At 37.0% G+C, this 13,101-nt stretch overlaps 1 protein-coding gene across 1 annotated transcript in view; it reads right to left on the reverse strand.

Annotated features, from left to right (window-relative positions):
- The window catches only part of LOC145684053 (apolipoprotein D-like), a 67,046-nt gene that overhangs the window by 24,518 nt on the left and 29,427 nt on the right, over positions 1-13,101 (reverse strand). The window contains exon 2 of the mRNA XM_081755890.1: positions 9,782-9,911. Coding sequence (XP_081612016.1) covers positions 9,782-9,904 — 123 coding nt within the window. The 5' untranslated portion in view covers positions 9,905-9,911. The remainder of the gene's footprint in view (positions 1-9,781; positions 9,912-13,101) is intronic.

Genomic DNA, 13,101 nt, shown 5'->3' on the forward strand with positions numbered 1-13,101 from the left:
AGCAGCAAGCGTTTGGTCTCTGCTATATGTACGCTACGTGGCGAGAAACGGATAACGCCAACCAATCAAAACCGTGTATTTAGTTCCTACTTCCGGGAGCATTACTTCTCTGAAGGAGTCTTTATTATTAACTTGGTTCTTGCAATAACGATTCGCTTTTGTTTATGGTTGTTTTGAAACGACAGGACTTTCGATTCAGCCTTTCTGCTCTCATTTTCCCCAGGATACTTTGCAGTGGGTGAAATCACCTCGACGTATCCCCAATCATGTTATAAAATAGAGGCCATACCACGAAATCGTGAAACCATACGTCATAGACATACGTATCCTATGGTTGGTGATTTTCTTACCTGTGAAAGATTATTCCGGGTAATTTCTTCTCACTCGTATTTCTACACCCATACGTGCAGCATGTAACCATTGCATAATACTGTACAGGGAGTCCATAAAGTCCTGCAGGGAAGTAAAACTCTATAACTTGCAAACTACGTAATGTATTAACAAATACTTTTTGGTGAACTTACAGAAAGGTTTAAAGTTTTGTTTCAGCTAGTTAAGGTTCATCGCCAAACCTCCAATTGTGCACCATTCACGTCCAAACACCCTTGCAGTCTTTTGGGGAAACCAAGAATTGCGTGTTTGCGGTGCTCGTCTGGAATGTTCAAAATCACATCAGTTATTTTGTTCTTGAGACCGTGCAGATTAGCTGGCTTCTGTGAATACAACTTGGTCTTCACGTGTCCCCACAGCCAGTAATCACAAGGCGACAAATCTGGTGATCTTGCAGGCCAAGGTGTGGGTCCTCTTCGGCCAATCCAATCCATTCGATCAATCCTTAAGTTCTTCGTTAAGAAACTGTCGAACTTGAAGAGCATAGTGCGGCGGTGCCCCATCCTGTTGCATGTGGACCTCATTAAGGATGCCTAACCTAGTAAGTTCTGGCAAAAGGAATGTCTGTAGCATGTTCAGGTAATTGTTAGCATTTACCGTCTCTTCCTCGAAGAAAACAGGGCCGATAATGTGATCCATTGAAACAGCACACCACACATTGACTTTGGGACTACCCCGCTTATGCTCCTCGAATTCACGTGGATTTTTCACCACCACCCCCAATTCGGAAGTTGTTCCTGTTCACTTTTCCCGATACATGAAATGTGGCTTCATCTGAGAACAGAAAACGAGACAGAAGGTCACCATCTTCTTGTAAGCGGGTAAGCATTGACTCACAGAATTCCATTCTCATATCAATCTTCCTCTATCAGCTGGTGCACAAATTTAACTTCAAATTCTTGCGTACGATCTTGTGTAACGTTGACTTCGGTATTCCCAGTTCCAATGACCTACGTTTAAGCGACTTTATTGGACTCTTGGCCACGCTGTCCTGCAACGTGTGAATCACATCGTCACTCGTTCCTAGCCTTCCACTGCGTGGTAAATCTGACACACTTCCCGTTTCTTTGAACTTCTCGTACTGATTTCTGCTGGGGGTGTTTCTCCATACGTTGTTTGGAACTTTCTCCGCATTGAAACGCAAGATTTTAATTCCGCAAACCACAAAGCACATTGTGCCTTTTCTTTAATAGACACCATTTTAAGTCACGCGATTACCAGCGCAAAGCATTTTCGCCGATCCCAAGAGGTTCGTCCATCACATGGCTGAATTAGCACTCTTATTGGCCACGTAAGGATGACGTCACAAAGACTCAAGTTCAACCTACTACAATCCTTGTTGCTTTCGTTTCTCTGTTTTTTGTATATGAGTGTTTAAAAACAGAAAGAGAAGATTATGAATATTATTACTTGTGAAATACATTGAATTATAATTCTTGATTCATGTTCACTTCGTACGCGGTACAAATAAATTATCCTTAAATAAATCTTCGTCCAAATAAAAGTGTTATAAAACACTCTTCACATGAATTGCAATTTTAACATTTTTATTAAATCACAGAGACAATATTAGCTAATGGTGCTCACAATGAATACACTGGCTTTTGCAGAAATCGTGCACTTTGTTACCGGTATGCAACACTTTTTTTTTTTTTTAATTTCAAATTTGCGTACAGAACTTGGGTTCCACTCAATTGATGGTGTAAAATTGAAAACGTCTTGGCCTTGTTACTTTTACCAGGTACAAAAATGTTTCTAAGATTAACTTTACATTACACGCTCCAATTCGTCTTTATTTGCATCCAAAAGTAGGTCTGGTTTAGAAGTATTTTGCCGCAAATCACGTTGTAGTGTCGTTATTGATAATGCATGATCGGTTCAATTGCACGAGAAATGCCCACCAAACTGAACTAGATGGCATTTATTAGCTAACATTCTTTATGAACCATATAAGGGTAGCAACTGGAACATACAATGTGAATTGTATTATATTTCGTTTGAGTTTAGCATCCCTTTCAACACCAAGGTTATAATGAGACATGGACCTATTGCTACTCGTGGAATCCGAACCACATGGGATTACGCCGGGAATCGAATCTGGGTCAATGGACAAAAAACGCGTGTTAACGATATAGTCATGATATAGTTCCAGACAATGTAAAGTTAACCCTGCTTTTCTTTAGAATGAATATACCAGGGTCGACTTTACATCGCCTTAAACTTTCAACGAGTGGTTCCCAAGGGCCAACCCTCTGAAGGGGACTTGGAAGAACAAGCAAGAAATCACAAACTGACTACTGAAATAAACTATAAGGTTGTCAAAAAAAAAAAAAAAAAAAAAAAACAGATGTTACGAGTTTGATATTTTGTCTTTCTAATACTCCCATTCGAGACTTTTAAGTAATTAAATACTTCATAAATATAAACAGATGAAAACAAGGCGAGTGGTTTCAGCAGCAAAGCTATATGAGACTTGAAGCTACTGCTTAACGTAAAATCCTAACTACATAAGTTCTCGCCGGAAAACAAACTCAGGTCTCTCGCGCCGAAGGCGTCTAGTGTTGTTGTTTATAAGTTTGTAACCCTATACTTAAATGGTTCAGTGTATAGACATGTCTGCATGCTAGTTCCTCAGAAATTATCTTTCGTTTCTAAATTATTACATATAGCTTCCTAATGGTAGGTGGATAACGTACACACCTTTGGCGCAGGAGGCCCGTGTTCGACTTCCGGCAGAAGCTCATAAGTCTCCTGCTGAAAGGAACGCTAAATTCAATTTGGAAATGAAATCTAAATTATTGCATCTTTCCTGTAAATTGCCAGCTTTTGGAATGTGATTTCAAAACATGCCCGTATCCAGGGGAAGTCTAGGGGACCGGCCCCCTAAAATTTTCACGGTAGGCTTGCAAATGAACTATAATATGGTTGGATCGGGCCCCCCTAATTTCAGCCGGGCTCTCGCTACATTTTTGGGCTAGCTACCGGCCTGTTTCAAAATCTGCAGTAAATGCAACATACAATTCTCGGCTAGTGTTTTCAGATCTGTTATCCTTGCTCTTAACCTCACTCCATATGCTATTCAGGTGTCTGTTTTCTTAGGTCTCCTACACTTTCCAGTGGATTATGAAGGAAATCCTTTCTGAAAGCATTCGTAGCAGAATGAAAATCCGCTGATGGAATAGGCCCATTTAAAAATTACGAGTTTCGTATAGAGATAATTTAAAAAATGAACTGTAGTTTGTACGTGCACTGGACGTGGAGAGATATTTTGTAACAAATGTTATTGTCGTATCTTTATTGATAATGGTTTCTTGATGCAATTATATCATCAAGTGCGTAAAATACAGGTCAATCTGTGCTGACTGGTCTGTACAAGCTAGTTTTGCATCAAATCCGCACAAGGGCAGGGCAAAGCAGGAAACACAAGTGGGAGCTCATAAAGTGTAAGTAGTTTCTTAAGTTTAAAGCAGTGGTTCCTAAACGTTTACCTGGCGCCTCCTTCCTATACCCGGTACTTCTCGCTAACCTCCCTCCCACTCATTGCCCATATGTGCTTTTTGTCTGATTTCAGATTCATCATTGAAATCTCAAGGCTTCAATAATAATAATAATAATAATAATAATAATAATAATAATAATAATAATAATAATAATAATAATAATAATAATAATAATAATAATAATAACGATAATGCAATCATAACCATATTTTCATGTTTAGTTTCCTCCTAGCTATATGATTAGCATAGACGTCTTCGGCGCAAGAGATCTGAGTTTGATTTTCGGCGAGAACTTATGTAGTTAAACTACGATTTTACGTTAAACTGTAGTTTAACGTCTCATATAGCTTTGCTGCTGAAGGGGACTCCAAACCTCAAACCACTCGCCTTGTTTTCATCTGTTTATATTTATGAAGTGTTTAATTTCTTAAAAGTCTCGAATGGGAGTATAAGAAAGACAAAATATCAAAAACGTAACATTTGTTAAGCTTTTTGACAAGATTATAGTTTATTTCTGTAGTCAGCTTATGATCCCTTGCTTGTTCTTCCAAGTCCCCTTCAGGAGGCTGGCCCTTGGGAACCACTCGTTGAAAGTTTAAGGCGATGTAAAGTTGACCCTGGTATATTCATTCTAAAGAAAAGCAGGGTTAACTTTACAGGAACTATATCGTGACTATATCGTTAACGTACGCGTCTTTGGCCCAGAAGATCCGGATTCCACGAGTAGCAATAGGTCCATGTCTCATTATAACCTTGGTGTTGAAAGAGATGCTAAACTCAAACGAAATATAATACAATTCACATTGTATGTTCCAGTTGCTACCCTTATATGGTTCATAAAGAATGTTAGCTAATAAATGCCATCTAGTTTAGTTTGGTGGGCATTTCGTGAATGAACCGATCATGCATTATCAATAACGACACTACAACGTGATTTGCGGCAAAATACTTCTAAACCAGACCTACTTTTGGATGCAAATAAAGACGAATTGGAGCGTGTAATGCAAAGTTAATCTTAGAAACATTTTTGTACCTGGTAAAAGTAACAAAGCCAAGACGTTTTCAATTTTACACCATCAATTGAGTGGAACCCAAGTTCTGTACGCAAATTTGAAATCAAAAAAAGGTGTTGCATACGGGTAACAAAGTGCACGATTTCTGCAAAAGCCGGTGTATTCATTGTGAGCACCATTAGCTAATATTGTCTCTGTGATTTAATAAAAATGTTAAAATTGCAATTCATGTGAAGAGTGTTTTATAACACTTTTATTTGGACGAAGATTTATTTAAGGATAATTTATTTGTACCGCGTACGAAGTGAACATGAATCAAGAATTATAATTCAATGTATTTCACAAGTAATAATATTCATAATCTTCTCTTTCTGTTTTTAAACACGCACACACACAAAACAAAGAAACGAAAGCAATACACATAGTAGCAAGTTGGACCTGAATCTTTGTGACGTCATCCGTATGTGGCCAATAAGAGTGCTAATTCAGCCATGTATTGGACGAACCTCTTGGGATCGGCGAAAATGCCAGCGCAAACGTCATCGAGCATTGTGGCCAGAACAAAACTTTAAACTTCCCTTCTTCCAACCCCAAAAATGTATACACTTAAACGTAACGGTTTCCAAGTTATAGAGTTTTACTTTCATGCAGGACTTTATGGACTCCCTGTATAAATAATAAGAAACGACTTAAATAAAAATAAACGACATGCACACTACATGTTTACATATGAAGATCACAATGTATATGGCAGAAACGAGAGTAGCCAATCAGACGTGCCGATGCTAGGTTAGTTTTTGGCTTCTTTCAGTTACCTAATAGGATGAAGATACATATGGGCAGATCCTCTATTTTATAACATGCTTATCGCGAGATATCCTTCAAGAGGACAAGTAAAATACTGCATACGCAATTACGCTAGTTTATATACTGCTTCAAGATGGACAAAAATCCCTCCACATGACGTCACGGACAGGGAGCCAATCAGAACGCTAAATGCGAACTGGAGCTACCTGTTAGTTTATATACCTTGGACAGAACGAGTTGTTTATATACGAAAAGTGGTGAGCTTCTTATTGAATCCTAATAAAGAATAAGTGTAAAAACTTATGTAAGCTTAAATAATCTTTTAAAAGCTAATATATGAAATTTTGATCAGTCAGGTAAATGTTTTCTTGGCATTCATTGTTTAAGCAAATTGAGTTGAGTTGATTTCAGTTTAGCGTCCCGTTCACCAGCGAGGCTATATGAGACGTGGACCTACTGATTAACGTGGAATCCGAACCACATGAGCTCCCGCCGGGAATCGAACCCGAGTCTCCCACGCCAAAGGCGCGTACGCTAACCGCTTAGCCACGAGAGAGCTCCTGTTTAAGCAAATTATAAAAACGATAACAATTACATTAAATCAGTTTTTTTTTTCTCCTGGTGACAGAAAAGCAAATTCTTAAATTTTCATTTCTCCCATAAGTTATCCCGTACGATTACCCTAAATATACTGCATACCTCTTAAGTAGTGATGTCACCGGTATTTTTATATATAGGGTTAAGCCTTAGCAAACATTCTTATTAAAAGCACCCGAAATGGTAGCTAAACTATGTTTATTAAACTACACATATAGAATTAATAATATCTCTAATGGTAATATGAAAAACTGTTAGCCTGCTGTCAGTGGGTAAGTTTATTTAAGTATTTCACATAACATTTCTAAATTAAGATAAATTTGTGCTCAGAACAATGTGCGAAATATTGGGAAGAAGGGGAGAATTTCCTTACTTAATATTTTGGAAGAAAATTAATCTTACTAATAACCTACTGGGTTGAATAAAGTGACACCAATATCATAATTAATTGCAATTTAATTACAGTAATTCAAATGCAATTAACATGTATTTCACGTGTAATTAATAGATGAACTAGAGGTTAACAGTATTCATAAGGTCACTTTGTTTAACAGTTATGGAAGTTCAAATATGTGAACTCTCAATGTTGAAATATTCCAGTGCGAAGTTTTTTTTTCTTTTTTCACTCTAATCCCCCCCACCCCTAGTCTATTACAATTTCACACTCTGACTTAGATAAGCATGTTGTGGAAATATGTTCTATACTTACTATGTAGAAGGAAGGAGATTATCTTTTTTTTTTTTTAAATTACATTATTGGCTGAACCTGCGCTCTCTACACAGCGCTTCATTCACATATGAGCATGAATTTCCCTGTCATTCCTCACAACATCTGTAAGCAGGGCCGGATCCAGGATTCTCTGGGGGTGCACCAACCAAAATAACTAGTTACACAGAAACCCTTAAAGTGACATGTGACAATATTAGTTACCCCAGACAACCCTGATGCATAGAACGGAGGAAAGTATTTTAAAGAGGACCGCAAGTGTTATCCACGGGGGGGGGGGGAATGTTCCTCTCTCCTGACTTCTGTTTTCTACTCTACTTCACAAATGTTATATTGTTTTACTTGGTGAATCCTTTTCCTTCAACCTTTAGACAAGCAATTTAAAACTATTGCTTTTGCAAAGCTCTTCTTTCTTTTAAGCCCTAAACGGAAACATGATGGCAGAAAGTTTCGGAAAGTGTTGCTATTTTCACTGCTAGCTTTTCATTTTAGATAGTGTATATTTACAACGAAAGGGGGGCGTACGTGCACCTTCGCACCCACCTAAATCCGGCGCTGTCTGTACATATCTCTTTACAGACACAAGTGAAGGAGATCTTGATTTTTTTAAAATCCGGCAAGGAGTATCATGAAGGGGAGATTTTTCTCTATTATTTTTCAATATCTCGCTCCGTTTGCAAGATTTGAGCCTACTTTCGGCTGGAGTTTCCAATTCATGTATGATCATTGTTTTCTTTCTTTTTTGCATTCAATATGCAATAAGCACTATTAATTATAATGTCAGTGATATATGGTGTTCATTAAGCGAAAACTACAAACAATAAAGATTGATTTTAGACTGGAGAAATGATCATCCTTCATTTTTCATCAATTGGCCATGAAACAAACGCCGGAGAGATATACTAACCCCGTATACAAATGTGTGGTGTTGGAATGTATAACTCGTAAGATATGATGCTTTACTTTAAAATTTCAATACTTCCAGTCAGGGGCGGATCCAGAGGGGGGTGATCGGGGCGATCGCCCCCCCCCCCACAAGAGGAAATTTTCTTATTTTATATATAAATAAACCCATCCATAACAAGTTTGGAGCTCTTAAAAGTAGCAGTATTACCGCCGACCGCCCCCCCCCAGAAGTCCGTCCTGGATCCGCCCCTGCTTCCAGTGTACCCCTAAAAACGTAATAAACAAATAACGGCTACTTTTTTTTTAATATTCAATTACAATTGAGCAATTTACATAAAATTTGCAATCGATCAGTGAAAACGGCATCTTTCTACAGTTTGTGGTTCCGAGTATCAGTGTCTAAAGGATTGGCCACAAACATATAAAATTTTCTTGATGACTAACATATAAACCTAGCATTTTAATATATAGATCAGTTCTTTATTACACTAATATTATAGTAATTAATGAATTCATTACTTATATATGATACACACTAAAAAGATGATCCTTCCTGTCTTTCAAAGCAGACGACGCTATTAAACTCCATCATGGTTGAGAAGCTTGGATTCGGTTCCAAGTGGGAGCTCATGTGGTTCGGCTTGCACGTTAGGCTATAGGTTCACGTCTCATGTAGTAGAGGAAAGTGGGCAAATACCGCGCAGGAGGGTAATACCGCGCATCAAAGTTTCTCTATGATATCGCAGAGCATGATATTTGTAATGACAAGTGACCTGACAGGTATCGAACAAGGAGTGAAACAATGCAGCATGTAGCAGTTGGCTGTGCGCGCCACAATAACTGCGCAGTACATGTTGAAAGAAAAAGTGGGAAGGTGCTTAAATTTGAGCAGAGACATTAAAATGTTGTGTGTTGGATGTGTTTTGAAGAAGAACGAAATTATGTTGCTAACGTATGTAGGATACCATGCTCTTTTAAAATATAAAACAACTACCCGACAATATTAGTATGTTCTATTTTCAATTATTTTTTTTTGTGTGTGTGTGTGTGTGGGTGTGAAGGTGCATATGGGGTAATAGTGCGCAACGTATTCCATTAGTGCGCGGTTTTCCCCCTCATTATTTTTAAGGGACAAAATATACTCAAAATTTTGTTCCCCTCTTATTTTCGCAGATGCGGAGAAAGTACTTAAAGAAAACTAAACGCAAGAGCTGGAAAGAATAAGCAATGTGCAAATAGACTTGACAATAGTTTATCTTAATGTTTGCAATAGGCCTTATTTCAAGTTTTACCTCAAGTATTTCCTTTCAAGGATAGTGTTTCAAGTTTATTGTCTCTGTTTTCAGTATTTCAAGTTTATAGTACGTAGTAGATTATTAAATATATAAACATATGTTTGGTTTATATGTTACATTGGGTTATTTACTATTAGAAAATCATCTGCGCGCTATTACCCTACATGGGTGGTGAATACCGCGCATTTGCCTCACTCACTTTTTCGCTTGTTTTTTCATGATGTAATGCAGTTGACATAATAGCTTATACCTACGTTTTAAGTTAAAGGATGTGATTATATGTTCCTGAGTTCTTAGTCATTTTTCATCCCAAAATGTCTGCATAATTCGCAATTAAACCTTAAGTGTGCAGTATTTACCCACTTTCCTCTATAGGTGTTAACTCGAAACCAACCAGCCAACTGATGGTATTATTGTAACTAAACTTTATGTTATGCTCCCTGAGCTTTGACTATGGGTTTTCTCTTTTGCAATGTCTTCATTCAGCTCAACTTTGTATTATATGAATAAGTTGCTCCTAGACATGCGAACCTTAGTGCACCTTACCTTATCAAAATCAAAATCTTCAACTGTTTTGAGGTCGGGACAGCCACCCAGTTGAGGCACTTGAGCACTGGCTAATATGATAGCTCCAGATGTTAAAATTACCAAAACTCTAAAGTTCACCATCTTTAGTCTGTAAATATATAATAAAGGAGTCAAATTATAAATTACATATGTAACAAAAAATATATATAAAACTTTTTAATCTATCTCTACAGTAATCCCCTAAATCCCATTTTCCGTGTATCTTTTTTAAAGTTAGAGGGGAATGAAAATGATCACTGCACCTGTGCTCTGCTGACTTAATGACACCGTCTAGTTACGGCAAGTAATTGGCTCTCGGAGAAAACACCCAAAACAAGACAATTCATTATCTAATGCTGTTTAAAAGTATTTACAAGAATATGTACATAATTTTAAAAATACTATCAAATAGCGTAACACTGTGGGATGACCATTGATTATCTTTGCTCCACATGACCGTTGTTTTGAATTTGGCTTCTTAAAGATATTAACTGGTTAGGTTATTTGCACTCGGCGTAGTATACGGGAGCTTATAGTTTCATTTTAGTTTTATTTCTGTATACGAATAAGAAAAGACAGAATAAAAATTTCAAGTTATTTTATTATGAAGTACCTGATGTCCATGAGAGATATTGTATTATAGTGCTAGTCACAATGCTTGATGTTACCTTCTATTCACGTGTTTTGACTTGGTTATTTCTAGCATACTCTGTTGCCACAGACCAGCTCTTTAAACGCCTGGCCTTATGTAAAATGTGATCACACAATTTTCGTGACATAAATTTTTCTTTTCCTACCTCCTTGCTACAAATGCGAGAGAAGAAAATAGAGCGAAGTCTCAGTCACTTTGTTGCTCACTGCACCCTAGAAGGTAAGGACTCGAAGGAGAAATTTTGCTTCTGCTACTCGCGGGAGAAGGAATAACCCATATTGTTTCAAGGGCGAAAGAGTGCTCTGCAATATGTTTTCAATGAAGGATTGTGTTTGCTTCACTATGCTCATGTATTAATTATTATGAAGAAAAATATATATTTTCTTCATGTATTTTAGAATTTCGGAATTTAACACCTAATGTATGTTTTTTTTTTTTTTTTAACATTTAACGAAAGAATGAATATTTAAACTGATTTAATCTGAAATGTTACTATGAAAGCCTGCATGCGAAGTCACAGACAAATATGTGTTATATTTGTAATTCAGGGGGGCACGGTGGCTCAGTGGTAGAGCGTTCACCTCTGGTGCTTGGGGTCCCGGGTTCGATCCCAGCCCCCGCCAAGTGAACTTTGTGGTGGACAAACACCGTGCTCGTGGGTTTTCTCGGGGTTCTCCCGTTTCCTCCCACTTTCTTCATTCCACCATTTCACTCATCTCTCATTATCACCGTCTCCTTTAGCCTAACCGGCATAACCGTGGGACGTAAAACTTAAAGATTTCATTTCATTTCATTTCATTTGTAATTCAAGAAAATAACCATAGAACACCAATAAGTAAAGAATAGCAAAATTTCAAAAAACAAAAGTTCAAATTTTACAAAGAAATAGATTACATAATTATTAATTTCTATTGTTTTTACTAGCCTGAAGGTCAATATTATCGTCGAACTGAATCAATTTTCATGTAAGGTAGGGGGGTACAGTTAAGGGGTTCAGTAAAATCGGTTTCCGGAAGATTAGAAGAACTACTTTCTTTTTCTTTGCTTTGCTTGTGCATATATGGATAACAAACGCGTTACGTTAAATAGAACGCCTATGTTCTGGCCTTGAAAATGATAGCAGGGCCGGATTAAGACACTTAAATACCCTGAGCACTTAAAAAATTTATATATACCCTCGTATGCATATATATATACATACATACATACACACACACATATATATATATATATATATATATATATATATATATATATATATATATATATATATATATATATATATATATATATATATATATATATATATATATATATATATATATACAGACTGTCCCATAATTCGTGTGTAAACTTTAATTTCATAGTACTCAGAACTGGTAAAAGCTAGAACTGTGAAATTTGCAGGCAATTTAGAGGAAGGTCAGAAGATTTGTTTGATAGCAAAACGAGATCGCGGGCATTATTGTTTGTGGAGTTACAGAGTCAAAGGTCAAAATGCAATTTTTTCCTTATGGGATTTCAATGTTAAATAGTAGTCTCACATGCCATTTTTTTGAATATCCATCTCCGGTAGCAAAAATTGGTATATCGACATAAATTCTGATCCGAAACAATGTGATAACGAGAAATTTGGGCAATCGTGACCCGGTGACCTCTAACAGGTCATCTGTGACCTTTGAAGAAAAAGCTCCCTTTTCAACAGCTTATTGTACACAACTAATTCAGTTGAGGATAATGTTAAAAACACATATGCACAAAGAATCTACTGAACATCCTTTTTAGCAAAACGAAGAGGTCAGCAATATCATCAGAGGTCAAAGGTCACGTAGTTAAAACGTCATATTTGATGTGTTAACAAATAAGAAACTGTGACATTGGAATTAATACTTTGAAGTGCTATAGAACACATGCATAAAGATCCTTCCAACGACTGTGTATGGACATAGGGAAAAGGTCATCATAAGAGGTCAAAGGTCACGCAGTTAAAATTCCATGTTTGATGTGTTAGCAACTATGAAACTGTGACGTTCGAAAAATGATTTGAGCTACCATGGAACATGCATAAAGGTCCTTCGAATTGGTGTATATGGGCATAGGAAAAAGGTCAACAATGTCATAAAAGGTCAAAGGTCACGCAGTTAAAATTTCATATTTGAAGTGTTAACAAGTATGAAACTGCGATGTTGGAAATAAGGATTTGAGTTTCCATTGGACATATGCAGAAAGGATCTTCGAATTGGTGTGTGTGTGAGGTCAACAATATCGTAAAAGGTCAAAGGTCACGCAGGTAAAAATATCACGTTGTGTTAGAAAATATGGAACGGCGACGTTTGAAAAATGATTTGAGCTTCCACAGGACACATGCATGCTGCACAGGACACAAGTCCTTCCAATTGGTGTGTATGAGGATAGAAAAAAGTCAACAATGTCATAAAAGGTCAAAGGTCACGCAGTTAAAATTTCATGTTTGATGTATTAGCAAGTGTGAAACTGTGATGTTGGAAATAAGGATTTGAGCTGCCATAGAAAATATGCATAAAGGTCTTTCCAATTGGTGTGTATGGGCATAGGAAAAAGATCAACAATGTCATAAAAGGTCAAAGGTCACGCAGTTAAAATTTCATATTTGAAGTGTTAACAAGTA

The sequence above is a fragment of the Thermobia domestica genome, chromosome 4 (genome assembly GCF_964235325.1).
Source record: "Thermobia domestica chromosome 4, izTheDome1.hap1.1, whole genome shotgun sequence".
In the NCBI taxonomy this organism is placed as follows: domain Eukaryota; kingdom Metazoa; phylum Arthropoda; class Insecta; order Zygentoma; family Lepismatidae; genus Thermobia; species Thermobia domestica.